Here is an 18,475-nt window from a genome sequence, read left to right as displayed (position 1 = left end):
CAGTAGATGGAACTCTTGGGAATCTCGTTTTAGGATGGGGCTGCTTAGATGGCCTCTAAGAGCTGAAGACATCAATTCCTAGGAGCACATTTCTTTTTTGTTTTTCTTTTATTAACATATTTATTGGAGTATAATTGTTTACATTGTTGTGTTAGTTTCTGCTGTATAACAAAGTGAATCAGCTATACGTATACATATATCCCCATATCTTCTCCCTCTCGCGTTTCCCTCCCACCCTCCATATCCCACCACACTAGGTGGTCACAAAGCACCGAGCTGATCTCCCTGTGCTATGCGGCTGCTTCCCACTAGCTACTTTACGTTTGGTAGTGTATATATGTCCATGCCACTCTCTCACTTCATCCCAGCTTACCCTTCCCCCTCCCCATATCCTCAAGTCCATTCTCTGTGTCTGTGTCTTTATTCCTGTCCTGCCCCCAGTTTCTTCAGAACCGTTTTTTATTATTTTAGATTCCATATATATGTGTTAGCATACAGTATTTGTTTTTCTCTTTATGACTTACTTCACTCTGTATGACAGACTCTAGGTACATCCACGTCACTACAAATAACTCAATTTCGTTTCTTTTTATGGCTGAGTAATATTCCACTCTATATGTGTGCCACATCTTCTTTATCCATTCATCTGTTGATGGACACTTAAGTTGCTTCCATGTCCTGGCTATTGTAAATAGAGCTGCAGTGAACATTGTGGTACATGACTCTTTTTGAATTATGGTTTTCTCAGGGTATATGCCCAGTAGTGGGATTGCTGGGTCATATGGTAGTTCTAGTTTTTTAAGGAACCTCCAAACTGTTCTCCAGAGTGGCTGTATCAATTTACGTTCCCACCAACAGTGCAAGAGGGTTCCCTTTTCTCCACACCCTCTCCAGTATTTATTTGTAGATTTTTTGGTGATGGCCATTCTGACTGGAGTGAGGTGATACCTCATTGTAGTTTTTTTTGTGTGTGTGTTACACGGGCCTCTCACGGCTGTGGCCTCTCCCATTGCAGAGCCCAGGCTCCGGACGCGCAGGTTCAGCGGCCATGGCTCATGGGCCCAGCCGCTCCGCGGCATGTGGGATCTTCCTGGACCAGGGCACGAACCCATGTCCCCTGCATCGGCAGGCGGACTCTCAACCACTGCGCCACCAGGGAAGGCTCCCTCATTGTAGTTTTGATGTGCATTTCTCTAATGATTAGTGATGTTGAGCATTCTTTCATGTGTCTGTTGGCAATCTGTATATCTTCTTTAGAGAAATGTCTATTTAGGTCTTCTGCCCATTTTTGGATGGGTTGTTTGTTTTTTGGATATTGATCTGCATGAGCTGCTTGTAAATTTTGTAGATGAATCCTTTGTCAGTTGCTTCATTTGCAAATATTTTCTCCCATTCTGAAGGTTTTTTCGTCTTGTTTATGGTTTCCTTTGATGTACAAAAGCTTTGAAGTTTCATTAGGTCCTCTTTGCTTATTTTTGATTTTATTTCCTTTTCTCTAGGAGGTGGGTCAAAAAGAATCTTGCTGTGATTTATGACATAGAGTGTTCTGCCTATGTTTTCCTCTAAGAGTTTTATAGTGTCTGGCCTTACAGTTAGGTCTTTAATGCATTTTGAGTTTATTTTTGTGTATGGTGTTAGGGAGTGTTCTAATTTCATTCTTTTACATATAGCTGTCCAGTTTTCCCAGCACCACTTATTGAAAAGGCTGCCTTTTCTCCATTGTATATTCTTTCCTCCTTTATCAAAGATAAGGTGATCATATGTGTGTGGGTTTATCTCTGGGCTTTCTATTCTGTTCCATTGATCCATATTTCTGTTTTTGTGCCACTACCATACTGTCTTGATTACTGTAGCTTTGTAGTGTAGTCTGAAGTCAGGGAGCCTGATTCCTGCAGCTCCATTTTTCTTTCTCAAGATTGCTTTGGCTATTCGGGGTCTTTTGTGTTTCCATACAAATTGTGAAATTTTTTGTTCTAGTTCTGTGAAAAATGCCAGTGGCAGTTTGATAGGGATTGCATTGAATCTGTAGATTGCTTTGCGTAATAGAGTCATTTTCACAATGTTGATTCTTCCAATCCAAAAACATGGTATATCTCTCCATCTGTTTGTATCATCTTTAATTTCTTTCAACAGTGTCTTATAGATTTCTGCATACAGGTCTTTTGTCTCCTTAGGTAGGTTTATTCCTAGGTATTTTATTCTTTTTGTTGCAATGGTAAATGGGAGTGTTTCCTTAATTTCTCTTTCAGATTTTTCATCATTAGTTTATAGGAATGCAAGAGATTTCTGTGCATTAATTTTGTATCCTGCTACTTTACCAAATTCATTGATTAGCTCTAGTAGTTTTCTGGTAGCTTCTTTAGGATTTTCTATGTATAATATCATGTCATCTGCAAACAGTGAGAGTTTTACTCCTTTTCCAATTTGGATTCCTTTTATTTCTTTTTCTTCTCTGATTGCTGTGGTTAACCTTCCAAAACTATGTTGAATAATAGTGTTGAGAGTGGGCAACCTTGTGTTCTTCCTGATCTTAGTGGAAATGGTTTCAGTTATTCACCACTGAGGACGATGTTGGCTGTGGGTTTGTCATATATGGCCTTTATTATATTGGCCTTTATTATGTCATATATGGCCTTTATTATATCTATGCCTACTTTCTGGAGGGTTTTTTTTTAAATCATAAATGGGTGTTGAGTTTTGTTGAAAGCTTTTTCTGCATCTCTTGAGATGATCATATGGTTTTTATCCTTCAGTTTGTTAATATGGTGTATCACATTGATTGATTTGCGTATATTGAAGAATCCTTGCATTCCTGCGATAAACCCCACTTGATCATGGTGTGTGATCCTTTTAATGTGTTGTTGGATTCTGTTTGCTAGTATTTTGTTGAGGATTTTCACATCTATGTTCATCAGTGATATTGGCTTGTAGTTTTCTTTTTTTGGGACATCTTTGTCTGGTTTTGGTATCAGGGTGATGGTGGCCTGGTAAAATGAGTTTGGGAGTGTTCTTCCTCTGCTATATTTTGGAAGAGTTTGAGAAGGATGGGTTTTAGCTCTTCTCTGAATGTTTGATAGAATTCACCTGTGAAGCCATCTGGTCCTGGGCTTTTGTTTGTTGGAAGATTTTTAATCAAAGTTTCAATTTCAGTGCTTGTGATTGGTCTGTTTATAATTTCTATTTCTTCCTAGTTCAGTCTTGGAAGGTTGTGCTTTTCTAAGAATTTGTCCATTTCTTCCAGATTGTCCATTTTATTGGCATAGAGTTGCTTGTAGTAATCTCTCATGATCCTTTGTATTTCTGCAGTGTCAGTTGTTACTTCTCCTTTTTCATTTCTAATTCTGTTGATTTGAGTCTTCTCCCTTTTTTTCTTGATGATTCTGGCTAATGGTTTATCTATTTTGTTTATCTTCTCAAAGAACCAGCTTTTAGTTTTATTGATCTTTGCTATTGTTTCCTTTATATCTTTTTCATTTATTTCTGATCTGGTCTTTATGATTTCTTTCCTTTTGGGGTTTTTTTTTTTTTTTTTTTCGTTCTTCTTTCTCTAATTGCTTTAGGTGTAAGGTTAGGTTGATTATTTGAGATTTTTCTTGTTTCTTGAGGCAGGATTGTATTGCTATAAACTTCCCGCTTAGAACTGCTTTTGCTGCATCCCATAGGTTTTGGGTTGTTGTGTCTCCATTGTCATTTGTTTCTAGGTATTTTTAAATTTCCTCTTTGATTTCTTCAGTGATCTCTTGGTTATTTAGTAGTGTATTGTTTAGCCTCCATGTGTTTGTATTTTTTACAGATTTTTTCCTGTAATTGATATCTAGTCTCATAGCATTGTGGTTGGAAAAGGTACTTGATATGATTTCTGTTTTCTTAAATTTACCGAGGCTTGACTTGTGACCCAAGATATGATCTATCCTGGAGAATGTTCCATGAGCACTTGAGAAGAGTGTGTATTCTGTTGTTTTTGGATGGAATGTCATATAAATATCAATTAAGTCCATCTTGTTTAATGTGTCATTTAAAGCTTGTGTTTCCTTATTTATTTTCATTTTGGATGATCTGTCCTTTGGTGAAAGTGGGGTGTTAACATCTCCTACTATGATTGTGTTACTGTTGATTTCCCCTTTTATGGCTGTTAGCATTTGCCTTAAGTTGAGGTGCTCCTATGTTGGGTGCATAAATATTTACAATTGTTATATCTTCTTCTTGGATTGATCATTTGATCATTATGTAGTGTCCTTCTTTGTCTCTTATAATAGTCTTTATTTTAAATCTATTTTGTCTGATATGAGAATTGCTACTCCAGCTTTCTTTGGATTTCCATTTTAATGGAATATCTTTTTCCATCCCCTCACTTTCAGTCTGTGTGTTTCCCTAGGTCTGAAGTGGGTCTCCTGTAGACAGCATATATATGCGTCTTGCTTTTGTACCCATTCAGCGAGTCTGTATCTTTTGGTTGGAGCATTTAAACCATTTACATTTAAGGTATTTATCAATATGTATGTTCCTATTACCATTTTCTTAATTTCTTTGGGTTTGTTATTGTAGGTCTTTTCCTTCCTTTGTGTTTCCTGCCTAGAGAAGTTCCTTTAGCATTTGTTGTAAAGCTGGATTGGTGGTGCTGAATTCTCTTAGCTTTTGCTTCTCTGTAAAGGTTTTAATTCCTCCATGGAATCTGAATGAGATCCTGCTGGGTAGACTAATATTGGTATAGGTTTTTCCCTTCCATCACTTTAAATATGTTCTGCCACTCCCTCTGGCTTTCAGAGTTTCTGCTGAAAGATCAGTTGTTAACCTTATGGGGATTCCCTTGTATGTTATTTGTTGCTTTTCCCTTGCTGCTTTCAATATTTTTTCTTTGTATTTAATTTTTGATAGTTTGATTAATATGTGTCTTGGCATGTTTCTCCTTGGACTTATCCAGTATGGGACTCTCTGTTTCCTGCACTTGATCGACTATTTCCTTTCCCATATTAGGGAAGTTTTAAACTATAATCTCTTCAAATATTTTCTCAGTCCCTTTCTTTTTCTCCTCCTCTTCTGGGACCCCTATAATTCAAATGTTGGTGTGTTTAATGTTGTCCCAGAGGTCTCTGAGACTGTCCTCAGTTCTTTTCAGCCTTTTTTTCTTTATTCTGCTCTGCAGTAGTTATTTCCAGTATTTTATCTTCCAGGTCACTTATCCATTCTTCTGCCTCAGTTATTCTGCTGTTGGTTCCTTCTAGAGAATTTTAAATTTCATTTATTGTGTTGTTCATCATTGTTTGTTTGCTCTTTAGTTCTTCTAGTTCCTTGTTAAACGTTTCTTGTGTTTTCTCCATTCTATTTCCAAGATTTTGGATCACCTTTACTATCATTACTCTGAATTCTTTTTCAGGTAGACTGCCTATTTGCTCTTCATTTATTTGGTTTGGTGGGTTTTTACCTTGCTCCTTCAACTGCTCCGTATTTCTCTGTCATCTCATTTTGCTTATCTTTACCGTGTTTGTGGTCTCCTTTTTGCAGGCTGCAGGTTCATAGTACCTGTTGTTTTTGGTGTCTGCCCCCAGTGGGTAAGGTTGGTTCAGTGGGTTGTGTAGGCATCCTGGTGCAGGGGACTGGTGCCTGTGTTCTGGTGGGTGGGGCTGGATCTTGTCTTTCTGGTGGGCAGGACCGTGTCTGGTGGTGTGTTTTGGAGTGTCTGTGAACTTATGATTTTAGGCAGTCTCTCTGTTAATGGGTGGGGTTGTGTTGCTATCTTGCTAGTTGTTTCACATGGGGTGTCTAGCACTGGAGCTTGCTGGTCGTTGAGTGGAGCTGGGTCTTAATGTTGAGATGGAGATCTCTGGGAGAGCTTTCACCAGTTGATATTATGTGGGCCTGGGAGGTCTCTGGTGGTCCAGTGTCCTGAACTCGGCTCTCCCACCTCCGAGGCTTTGGCCTGACACCCGGCAGGAGTACAAAGACTCTGTCAGCCATACAGGTCAGAAGAAAAGGGAGAAAAATAAATAAATAAAATAAAATAAGTTTATTAAAATAAAAAAATTATTAAACTAAAAAATAAAGTAATTAAAAAAAAATAGAGCAACAAAACCAATAAACAAATCCACCAATGATAACAAGCCCTAAAAACTAAACTAAGAGAAAGATATAAATTAGAAACTAGTCAGTCGCATACAGCAAACCCAAAGTCTACAGTTGCTCCCAAAGTCCACTGCCTCAATTTTGGGATGATTCGTTATCTATTCAGGAATTCCACAGATGCAGGGTACATCAAGTTGAATGTGGAGATTTAATCTGCTGCTCCTGAGGCTGCATGGAGGAATTTTGCTTTCTCTTCTTTGTTCACACAGCTCCTGGAGTTCAGCTTTGGATTTGGCCCCGCCTTTGCATGTAAGTTGCCCTGTGGCGTCTGTTCTTCACCCAGGCAGGAGGGGGTTAAAGGAGAGGCTGATTAGGGGGCTCTGGCTCACTCAGGCTGGTGGTGGGGGGAGGGAGGGGTATGGAATGCGGGGCGAGCCTGTGGCAGCAGAGGCTGGCCTGATGTTGCAAACAGCCTGAGATGCGCCGTGTGTTCTCCTGGGGAAGTTGTCCCTGGATCACGGGACCCTGGCAGTGGCGGGCTGCACAGGATCCCGGGAGGGGAGGTGTGGGTAGTGACCTGTGCTTGCACACAGGCTTCTTGGTGGCTGCAGCAGCAGCCTTAGCATTTTCATGCCTGTCTCTGGTGTCCGCGCTGATAGCTGCGACTCGTGCCCATCTCAGGAGCTTGTTTAGGCAGTGTTTTGCCTTCTGTATGCAGACTAGGAAGGAATTCCCTCTCCTCACGCACCCCGAAACAATGGTCTCTTGACTCTTAGGAAGTTCTAGACTTTTTCCCAGACTCCCTCCTGGCTAGCTGTGGCGCACTAGCCCCCTTCAGGCTGTGTTCATGCAGCCAACCCCAGTCCTATTCCTGAGATCTGACCTCTGAAGCCTGAGCCTCAGCTCCCAGCCCCCACCTGCCCCAGGGGGGAGCAGAGAAGCGTCTCAGGCTGGTGAGTGCTGGTCGGCACCGATGCTCTGTGCAGGAATCCCTCTGCTTTGCCCTCTGCATCCCTGTTGCTGCGCTCTCCTCTCTGGCTCCAAAGCTTCCCCCCAACCCCCCTGTCTCCACCAGTGAAGGGGCTTTCTAGTGTGTGGAAACTTTTCCTCCTTCACAGCTCCCTCCCAGTGGTGCAGGTCCCGTCCCTATTCTTTTGTCTCTGTTTTTTTTGTTTTTTCTTTTGCCCTACCCAGGTACTTGGGAGTTTCTTGCCTTTTGGGAAGTCTGAGGTCTTCTGCCAGCATTCAGTAGGTGTTCTGTAGGAGTTGTTCCACATATAGATGTATTTTTGATGTATATGTGGGGAGGAAGGTGACCTCCACGTCTTACTCCCCTGCCATCTTGAAGGTCCTCCAGGAGCACATTTCTTAATAAAATTCTTCTAGGGAAGTCTGGGAGTTGTTATTCTCAAAGTTTTCAGGCACACAATATAACAGGAAGTCATGGGGAGATTATTCCAAGATAACTAAAGAAGAGTTAGAGAAGGGAAAGAGGCCGGTGTTCAAGAGCATTAATGTGGAGGCACAGGGAAATTTGCCTGGGGTGAATTAAATGAGCTGTGGGAAAATGGAATGAAAATGGCAGCATAGTACAATGGGACCTGTCTTGATACCCAGTAATTGAGGGGGATGAAAAGATATGAAAATAAATGAGACTGTGAGTAAGGGGCAGAAGAATTTTCACAGTGTGACCAACATTCCATATAAATCACCTCTCATTCAGATGTAGGAGATTTTTACCTTACATGGAAAAACAAATATCCCAAGAGAACCACAGGAGATCTGTGACTTCTATGTAAATGATACCTTTTCACTCCTCAGCTAAAATGCTATGAAAATGGAATCTTGAAAAATACCGGAAAAAAGCAAACCACATATACCCAGTTTCATCAGACATTCAAAGACACACACATGCTAATTCTCATGGTTTGGACTGGGCACTGATCAGCCTTTGTCCTATTTGATAACTGCCTTGGCAGATGGGATAATATCACTCTTTATCTCAAAAAGTTAAAATTCAATCTACAGAGAGGCATTCAAGGGCCTGCATGACTTTGCTTCAAGGTACTTTTTTCTCCTCACCTTCTACACCTCATCTCTCCACAAACCCATATTCCAACTTTATGCCTGCTGCTTCTCCTCAGACAGTAATTTTTCTCCCTACTGCCTTCTCCCTTGGGGATCTCATACTCCCCCAGTGCTTTAATACGCAGTGTCACCTCTCTGCCCAAGATTCCCACCAGCTTCAGTGTCACTCCTGAGCTCTGGCTCCATGTTTCCCAATGCCTGGTGGATTTCACCTGGATGTCCAATACAGCTTTTAAGATGCCCAGTATGAAACTGACCTGATCATCATATTTTCTAGCTCTTAAACTGCCTTTTCTGCTTCCTTGAATGGTACCATCCCCTCAGACACTTGGGCCTGCAACTTTGAAGGTGTGACTCTTCGTTGCCTCTCATATCCAATTAATTGCCAAGTCCTACTGACCTGGTCACCACAATGTTTCTTTACTCTTTCTTCTTTTTATTAGTGACAGTAGCTATAACTTCAACTCTGTCCACTGTCTTTCTCTTCTAATCGTGTTTACGTGCTGCTGCCAAAAAAACCATCTTAAATGGATTCTGCTCCTCTGTGCTACTCCACTGTTCAAAAATGTCAATGGACCTCTAGTGTCAAGTATTCACTTTCCTTAGCCTGATGTCAAAGATCCTGTGATATCTCAACCGAACTTACTTTTCAGACTTGGATCTTCTCTTTCCTTTCATGCTGTGACTAAAGAGAACTCCTCAAGATATCCTGACTGTGCCTTATACTTTCCACCTCCAAGTAGTTCATTCTGTTCTTTTGCTTGGAATGTCCATTCTTCTTTCCTTGACACACATGTCCAAATTCCAAGTCTTCTTCAAGAATAAGCACACATTTTATCGTATTAATTAAGCCTTCCCTTGAAGGTGATCACACTTTCCTTGAACTTTACATATTTGTTTCTAAACTTTGCCATGCTTATAACTTTATTTTTTGTAGTTCTACTTTTAGTTTTTTGAGGACCTCCAGACTGTTTTCATAGTGGCTGTACTAATTTTCAATCCTACCAACACTTATAACTTTCTAAGTTATTTCTCCTTGTGTTTTAATCTTTTTTATCTTTTCTCCCCTACTTGACTTATTCACTTCTGAATTTCTCCACATCATTTAGTGTAAAAAAAGGATAGAGTCACTCAAAGAATTGAGCATTGGTAGGAGAGAAGAGAGCTCATGTGAGTGAGTGGAATATACTTAAGAATGAATGCTGAGTGACTGAAAGGGTATGGAAATTATTTTGATCATACCTCTCCATGGGAAGGTGAGAACATTATGTCATCTGCATAATACCATACATCTGGATGAAAACTGAACAATTCTGTCACCAACATTATTTGCCAAAAGCCCAGATGTCGAGTATTGCTTAATCAAATAATCTGGGTGTCTTTATATGAAAAAAAAAAGTGAGAGAGTTTAATATAGAAACGACATTAGGAAAGAGAAATACATTTTGGGGAATCTTAGTGGATCTTCATTTATTATCTAAAGTTGAAAATGTTTTAGATTTAGGCTTGTCCCACTTCTTTAAGACCTTACTAGATGTAACACAAAGTTGACATTGTCCATTTCCTTTCACTCTGTCTTGTGGGCTGGGTTAGATTATAAAAATGTCACGTTTTTATTCTGGTGGAGTTGGGGTTGGAATGATTGTTTCTTTTTGTTTAAAAAAACTTTTACTTCTGTGTATGGTTTATCTTTATGCTTTCTTTCTAATCCCTAAAATAATCATTACTTCAGGTTTCTCATGCGTAACATCCATAACAATTTTGGTAATCTTTGGTTCTGATTAATGAAACTCTAGTCAGTATTGTGTTCATCTTTTTACATACAATAATGGTCTGGAATCTTCACAACAACAGGCATATATATTAGATTGTTTCTTATACTAGATTGGATTGAATGGTTTCCAAGTCGAGTTTGTAATTTAAGTATCACATTGCAAGATTCTTGCAAGAGAATTTGAGTAAGCTTCTTTTAAGATGGTGAACCTTTGGGAGATCTATAGGCCTCTTGGGGCAAAGAATAAATAGAGGCTGCTAATACCAGTGCAGTGTGAATGCTGAAGCATCACCAAAATCTCTCGTCAGGGTAACACATGTATTTATACTACAGAACTTATTTGTATTCACTAAACTCCAGCTGATAACCTAAAGTCCTGAGTACACAATAAGAAGTGATGCAATTCATTGCCTAGTCAATGACCCATTGTTTGTTGAATCCTTTCATGAGGTTCACGTCTCTTACGAGGAAGTTTTCAGCATATGGGTCAAATTTCTCATGTTCATTTGTTTGCAAAACAGACCATATCCTAATCCAAACCATTTATGAGAATTTTCTAAAGCTGCCACCAGCCTTCTGGGCCACTCCATCATTTAACAAAGACAGTTGTAAATGTCCTATTTGTTCATGCTCTGTGTAATTAATTTTAAATGTTTGATAAAAATATGTAGTAAATGGTTCAATACCATGAGATTTGATGTGAAAAGGGATATTTGAAAAGGCATGGTGAATGTTTCACAGTTTGAAATGCTCAGCTTAGCTCAAGTTGCTTTAAACACAGTGTGTCCTGGGGATGCCCACTGAATTGCAGCTTTCTCCAGTCTCTCCTAGATGGGTCTTACACATTGGTATACACTTCTGCTCTGGATCAGCATTCTGTTCCCCATTGGGACTGTAGTACTCCCTGGAGTCCTATTCTAATTGCTTTGAGCCCTGACAACCCTCTCCTCTCTACTCCCACCAGGTTGGACCAAGTTCTCCATACTCCCAGTCACAAAAGAGGTCTTGTTTCAATCCAGAGAGAACATAGACATGGCTGTCCTTACTCAAGTATCACCACTGCTTTACCTGCTTACCTGAACTTCACCCCCTTCCTCCCTTCTACCCTTACAGTCAGATGTCTAGGATATCAAAGGAGGCCTAGAATAGATACAATTTTCTTGAATGTTCTTGGATGTTGTAATGTGACTGCTGGCACACTCCTCCAACCCCAAGGTGATCAGTTTTCCTTACTCTATAAGGACACCCTGTTCCTAGCTAACCTTGCCACCTCAGTTAGCTCAGTACTCCTTATCTATACCCATTGGGTTTTCTAGCATCCGACTTTGGGTGCTTATGATAAAATGTTAGTTCTTTCCATTTTACAATTTTTCATGGTGAAAAAAAGTTTCTTTACAATTTAAAATATGGACCTTACTATTTATTTCCATTAATTCCCAAGTGAAGTAATTAATTAATTTTGAAGTTTACTTTAGGTGAAAATACTTTGTAAGACTGCTCCCTGATAGCTATTCTGCCAGATGGTTAACTAACAAAGGAAAAACTGCACAAATAGATGTTTCTACCAGAAGGACTTTCTCTGGAACAAACATCTCCTAAAAACATCCCTCACTCTTTTTGTTTCATTTAATAAAACAATGAAATATTTAGTGCAACCAGGCAACAGGCTTTTTTGCACTAGTCTCTATGGATGGTTCAGAGAATATTCTTCTGTTAGATGAAAGAATATAGACATACTACAGCATAAAATACAATATATGGAGTTAAAATTGACAATTAGGAAATCTAGAGTTAAAAGAAGTATTACCTTAGGGTCATGTATTCCAGAAAGCTCTTCATAGATCTTCTCACCTACCATGACAGCAGCCAAATTCGCCGTGTATGTAGAAAGGCAAAACATACAGAAAATGGCCCAAAGGTTCATCAGAAACCTTCCAGTCCAGCATTTTGGGGGTTTGATGGCTGCTGTTCTACCAAACAAGAGGGCATAACAGACATTCAAGGCTGAAGAGAAGGAGAAAACTTTACTTCTGTTCCGCCCCTTGGGAGTCATACCAAAGGGGCTCTTCCATTCATAGAGAGTGAGGAAGATGGCAGTGATGTGCAGAGCCACAAAAATCCCTAGCCACATTGTCCAGTGGAGTGGCCACATGAAGGCTCCAATGGGAGCTGCTGTGTCTCGGGTCCTCACTAAGATGCCCAAGCTGGTGGAGAAGAAAGGACTGGTGAAATCTATCACCTGGCTTCGTGCAGTATTGATGCTGAAGGAAGTGACTGCCATGTGGGCTGACCCACTGAGGAGTTCACCCACCAGCCCAGTCCAGTGCCCATTTTTCCAGGCTCCATATTTGCCATCCCCAACAATATAGAGATCAAAGTCAAAGTTCATGTCTTCTGCTAGCTTTTCCAGCAGATCAATGCAATATCCATAGCAGCACTTCTTGAATTTGATGGGCACTGTATCATTACTGCTATGAAGGCTGCTAAAAAGGCTGTCCAGTATGGAAGAATCATTAGTCATGGGGTCTAGACAGAGTTGGCCAGCAGGGCACAAGCCTTCATCATCTACCTCCCGTGTGAAGACAAATGGATGTTCGATCAAAGTAACCACTCGCAAGTGTAGCTTACTTGGGTGTTGGAAGTGGGTTTTGTGCCTCTGGGCTTGCTCTGGCCATATTCCATAGTCCATGATAATCTTCCCCTGCTGCCAGCTGCCCAAGCGTGTCCACATTGGCTTTCCCAGGGGGTCATGTTGCAGATTCCAGATGAAAAAGTTGTTTTCTGAGCTGATGATAGTGGAACCTTTTACTTTGATGGAACCACTGAGGCCTCTGAAAGTGGTGTTGGCTAGAAACCTGGCAAAGAGGAGCAAAGGCAAAAAGTGAGGAAGAGAGGTGAGGCCAAAGTCCGGAAGCAGTGCTCATCTTTTCTTCTCTGTCTTAATAAGAAGAAACTCTATTTTTTTTTCAAAAGGCACTGCCTGTAATTACTTTAGGAATTAATAAGCTGGACTCTTTCTAGGACAAGAGTCCCTATTTCATTGAGCAAATGAGATCTCAACCTCAGGTTCTAACATTTGGGCTGGGTGCTTGACTTGTGGTCTTACTCCAAATCTTTATTCCTAGTTAAGGAATGTGTTAATTGTTTTCTGTTGTAAATGGTTAATTATATATTCTTACAAATTTCCAAGCTATGAAGGTTCTCAGCATCTTTAACATGTCTCATTTCTACTGCTGACCACATTCAATCACAAATAAATCAGCTCAATAAATATATTCTCTTTGGTGCAAGGAATAAGTTATAATACATATGTATATACTTTTATGATTGCTTAAAATTATATTCATAATTCTAGAAAATAGCCAAATCTTGTCATCAGTGTTTAGCGTGGAAACAATCAACATGTCTGTCCCCATGAGGCCAGTCTAAGCTGCATGTTGGATACCATCCATGGAATAAAGAAAAAGATGATAAATAGACTTGCAGTTCCCAGGACAGCCTCAGGCTAACCTCCCTCTAAGTCATTAGAGAAAAACAATTGGCTCTGGCTCTAGAGAGAGCTTCTGCCAGAAGTCAAAGAAAGGAAAATTACCAACTGAATGATATACTGATTCCTAACCCTGGGAACCAGGGCGCTGTCAGTATATGTTCTGCTATGGACAAGGCAGGGAAATGCTTGGTCAGTCTCTGTCTTTCTTGCGTTTGGGAAGATAAGACAATAAGAGGTAATATATGAGCTCGAGGCACCTCTGTACTGTTTTTTTTTTTTTTTTCAGTATGCGGGCCTCTCACTGCTGTGGCCTCTCCCGCCGTGGAGCACAGGCTCCTCCGCGGCATGCGAGATGCGGGACCCCCCCGCCCGGGGCACGAACCCATGTCCCCTGCACCGGCAGGCGGACTCCCAACCACTGCGCCACCAGGGAAGACCCCTCTGTACTCTTAATTATGGCCTTGTGTCAGAAATAAAGCCCACACTTTGACATCAAACACACCTGTATTAGAATATTGGTCCACCCACCTTCTAGTATTGTCCTTGGACACAAATTTACTGAACTCTAAGCTTCAGTTTTGTCATCAGCAAAATGGGGGAGGTAATTACATTTTTATTTTTAAATTATTTCTACTTCAAGGGTTAGAAATAATGCATGTGAAGTATATACCACACCTTTTGACATAGAACAGATGTTCCAGATATGGTAATTATTATTTAATGTCATTCAAATTTTTTCAATCAAGGCTGTCCCAGGTCACTTTTCCTAGTCTTGTAATAGAACTTTTCTAGTTGGAGGCACAAAGTACTGCATTATGATAAACTCATAGAGGCTACTCAAGACTTATTTCAAATTAAAAGAAATTAAATTGAAATGTGGACTGTAACATAGAAGATTTTTATGAGGAGTTGGATGATACAGAATGTGTTTCTTCATGAAACACATTCATCCATTGCTTGCCACAAACATTACTCTGTAATTTATAAATGCAAATACCAGTAGTAAGAAGTTGTGCTGCCATAGAAGAAACAGAAAAATCAGAAAGTGTGAAGAATATACTAATTTTCATTAGAGATATAAATGTAAATCACATTTGAAGATGCTACTGTCACTAAATGCAATGAAACTGCTCATTTTGGTAGATTGCATATAATAGTAATTATTCATGTTAGCTCTCCCCAGTGGGACTCTACCACTTAAAATGAATTCTATTTAGCAACAAGTAATGAAGTCTCAGTTATCTTAGACTTTCAAACAGTTTTCTGCTTCTTTAGGGAAGTAGGGAACCAAATCATTAAAATATACAGATTAATCAACTGATAATTACCTAGGTACTATAATAGAAGGGTGACTACAACTGTGTTTCTAATGAGCAATTTACTGTTAGATTTGTTAAGACACACACACACACACACACACACACACACACACACACTGACATAGCCTAGGGAATAAAACAGTTATTAGTAAATAGTTTAATTTTATTTGGTCAATTTAGTGATCAGGAAAGTAAAGTTAAAGTAGTAGAAAGAGGGCTTCCCTGGTGGCGCAGTGGTTGAGTCTGCCTGCCGATGCAGGGGACGCGGGTTCGTGCCCGGGTCTGGGAGGATCCCACATGCCGCGGAGCGGCTGAGCCTGCGCGTCCGGAGCCTGTGCTCCGCAACAGTGAGAGGCCCGCGTACCGCAAAAAAAAAAAAAAAAAAAGTAGTAGAAAGAGAAGCCCTTCATTATTTTAAGAATAGTTGGGGCTTAATGATTATAGACTTTTAACTGGATGGACCTACGAAGGACTACCACTGAGTAAATATATACTAAAATCATCTCAGAAAAGTGGTCTTCAGGAATCTTTTAGAGATTATATAACTCCCTCATTCTAGTAAAACCTATTCCTCATTATTGATGTTAAATAGCATTCAGCATGGCCATGACTAAAGAACAATGCTCAGTTGTCTTTGAGGCACTCATCTATCACAGAAAGACATATCAATCAGGATCTAAATGTCTTTCATTTTCCCAGATTGGAAAATCCAGTGTTTGTTTCACTATGCAGTTGGCACCAAGAAATTGGGTCTCAGAGAATCCCCGTTAATGATGGATTATTTTTATTTTCAGTTTTACAGAGAGGATAAATTAAAAATCTCATTAATAGCTTTAGTTATTGTCACATTCACTATGTATTCTTTGTAATGGAATGACAATGCATAGCCAAGTTTGAATATTCACTATGTTAGTTAAAAGATTACAGTGTTGAAATCTTGCTTTTGCTTGAAGTGATTTCTACCATGTTCCTTTTTGTCTTGCCCTGGACTCTTCTTGGATGAACAAGAAAAAGGAAAATCAGGAATAATTTTATTGGCAAGATAAACTGATACAAATACCAGGCACTGTTCTTAGTATGAGTTATAGAGATGAAAGACACACTCATTGTTTTGAAGGAGCTCAAAGTCTAGTGATGGGGAGAAAGAAAAGCGAACAGGCAATTCTAAACCAGTGTAATAAGCATTCTGATGGAGGTAGAATTGGGTGCCATTGGAACAGAAAGCAAGGGCACCCACAGTCTAGGGGTGACAAGGAAGGCTTCTGAGAGGAGCAGGTGCGAGAGCTGAGTCTTGAAGAAGGAATTACAGTTAACCAGGAAGAGAAGCTGGGGCTTGATGCTGTCAACACAGGGAGACGCATGTGCAAAAGCCAGAGACAGAGAGAGCAAGCTGCATGATGGTAAGTGGTGAGAAATAAGGCTGGAGATGAGGGTGGGAAGTGAGTTACAAAAGGACTGAGGCCGCGATGAAGCTAATGGAGAGCCATTGAAAGAATTTTTCTGAGGAGGGACAGGATCATCAGATTTGATTTTAGAAAGATTTTGTTTTCCTGCTAGCTATATAGGAAATGGTTTGGAAGGAGAAGGTGGCTGAGCAGTTTCAGCTGTGAGGAATAATGCTCCTTTCCACCTCTTGCTTCCTCTCTTCCTCTCTCTCTGCCTGTTTCACAAGGGCCTTAAGGTGACAAGAGCTAAGGTAATAGCAGAAGTGGAGAAGATGGCAAAATCAAGAGATACATAGTTTCAGAAAGAAAAGTAGTGATTTTGAGAGGGTCAAATGCACATGATTGCATTTAATTCACAAACTGTATTAAGAATGTGTAAAACTCGGCTTGATGGAAGGTGATATAAATAAGACCTGGAGTATTTAAGTTGATTATGAGCTAAATGAAAGCCCACAGAGCACTGTGGGAAAAAAAAGAGAGAAAAGTAATCTTAAATTCTTTTAATAGTAGTTTAGAGCCTGGGTCACAGGGACCAATAATAATACCACTACATTCTGTGCTGATCATACTACTGCTCCAGCCTAGCTATGAATTCTCAATAAATCTTCCAGTTCAAATATCATGAGGAAAGGTAGGAGGTGGAAAATTTAACAAGGGGTGGTAAGTATAACAATCTGATTGGACAGCAGAGTAGAAACATATTCAGGTTGCAGCTGAACTCTAGAGGCTTTGCATGTCCATTTTATAAGGCTGGATTTTATTTAACAGGAAAAGGGGAGCCATGAAGATTTAGAAGTAGAGTAATGATGTAACCATAAGTCTGCATTGGTAATACTGCTCTGGCAACAGGTACAACGTGTCTATAGGAAGGAAGAGATAGTGACCAGGAGACCACTTCGCAGACTAGTACAATAGCTCTGTCATGGTATGATAAGGGTCTGAATCGCACTCCATGAGTGAGAATCTGGTTGAGCACTGTGCCTTGTGCATAGTGAATGTTTAACAAAGCAGTTCAGGTATACATCTTTCTTATCAGCAGATCTCCCAAGATACCACTCTGCTTGAAAGGATAAAGGTCATTGGTTAATCTGCTTGGAGGTAACTTTTTACTTCAGTAAAATTCCCAATTATGTCACTAACTAAGAATATGTGTTGATTTGAATAGGAGCTGAGATAAAATCTGAACTTTTCAAATTATGTAAAAAATGTTTTTGAGACAGTTCACAAATATAAGCAAGATCAGTGTTTAATGTATTTAATATATTTTAGAAGCCACATTTGCACACAAAACTTGACTTAATAATTAAAATATTTTCTTATGCATTAAAATAAATGAACAGAGATGTTAACAAAACATCACCCAATCAATCATTTATTCATTCCATAATACTTACTTTTGCCAGGCACTATTCCAGATTCTGGGGGATATAGTAGTGAACAAAACTCTATGTAGCTTTTAGTCAATCGAGGGAACAGAATAAATATGATAAGTAGGGAATATGAATGGGATGTTAGTGCTAAGTGCAAAGGAGAAAAAATAAAGCAGAGTAAGGAGATAAGATGTGTCAGGGTTGGTGGCAGTAGGGTGGAATTTTAGATTAGAGAGGCCAGGAGAAGGTGATATTTGAGTAAAGGGTTGAAGAAAGGGAAGGAGCTGACCAAGAGGATATCTGGGTAAAGAGCATTCCCTGTATAGGGAGCAAGGAGTCCAGTGTCCTTGAGTGTGACTGTACCAGGTATGTTTGAGAAATAGCTAAGGGAGGGAGGGGCAGGAGAGTTAAAGATGAGGTCAGAAAAAACTTATGGGGAGTGGGAGGTGGGGAAAATAGGATTTTGTAGGTCACCGTAAGGACTTTGTTTCTTCTCTACGTGAGATGGTTTTGAGCAGAGAAGTGGTAAGATAGGACCTACATTTTATTTATTTATTTATTTTTTGCGGTAGGCAGGCCTCTCACTGCTGTGGCCTCTCCCCTTGCGGAGCACAGGCTCCGGACATGCAGGCTCAGCGGCCATGGCTCACGGGGCCCAGCCACTCTGCGGCATGTGGGATCCTCCCAGACCGGGGCACGAACCCGTGTCCCCTGCATCGGCAGGCAGACTCTCAACCACTGCGTCACTAGGGAAGCTCATGACCTACATTTTAACAGGCTCATCTCACTGTTGTGTTGAGAATGGACTACAGAGAGACAAGAGCAGAAGCAGAAAGACCAGTTAGGAGGCTGTTTCAAATACCAGACAAAAGTTGATGATGGTTTAGACTGAGGTAGTAGCAGTGGAGGTGAGAAGAATTAGTTGGATC

The 18,475-nt window shown here is 40.2% G+C and overlaps 1 protein-coding gene across 1 annotated transcript in view; it reads right to left on the bottom strand.

Annotated features, from left to right (window-relative positions):
- GRIN3A (glutamate ionotropic receptor NMDA type subunit 3A) overlaps positions 1 to 18,475 on the bottom strand; it is a 143,279-nt gene that overhangs the window by 74,673 nt on the left and 50,131 nt on the right. The window contains exon 3 of the mRNA XM_032633838.1: positions 11,730 to 12,777. Coding sequence (XP_032489729.1) covers positions 11,730 to 12,777 — 1,048 coding nt within the window. The remainder of the gene's footprint in view (positions 1 to 11,729; positions 12,778 to 18,475) is intronic.

Source organism: Phocoena sinus, chromosome 6 (genome assembly GCF_008692025.1).
Source record: "Phocoena sinus isolate mPhoSin1 chromosome 6, mPhoSin1.pri, whole genome shotgun sequence".
In the NCBI taxonomy this organism is placed as follows: Eukaryota; Metazoa; Chordata; class Mammalia; order Artiodactyla; family Phocoenidae; genus Phocoena; species Phocoena sinus.
The sequence above is the reverse complement of the archived record's forward strand: the minus strand, read 5'-3'. Positions and strand labels throughout refer to the sequence as shown.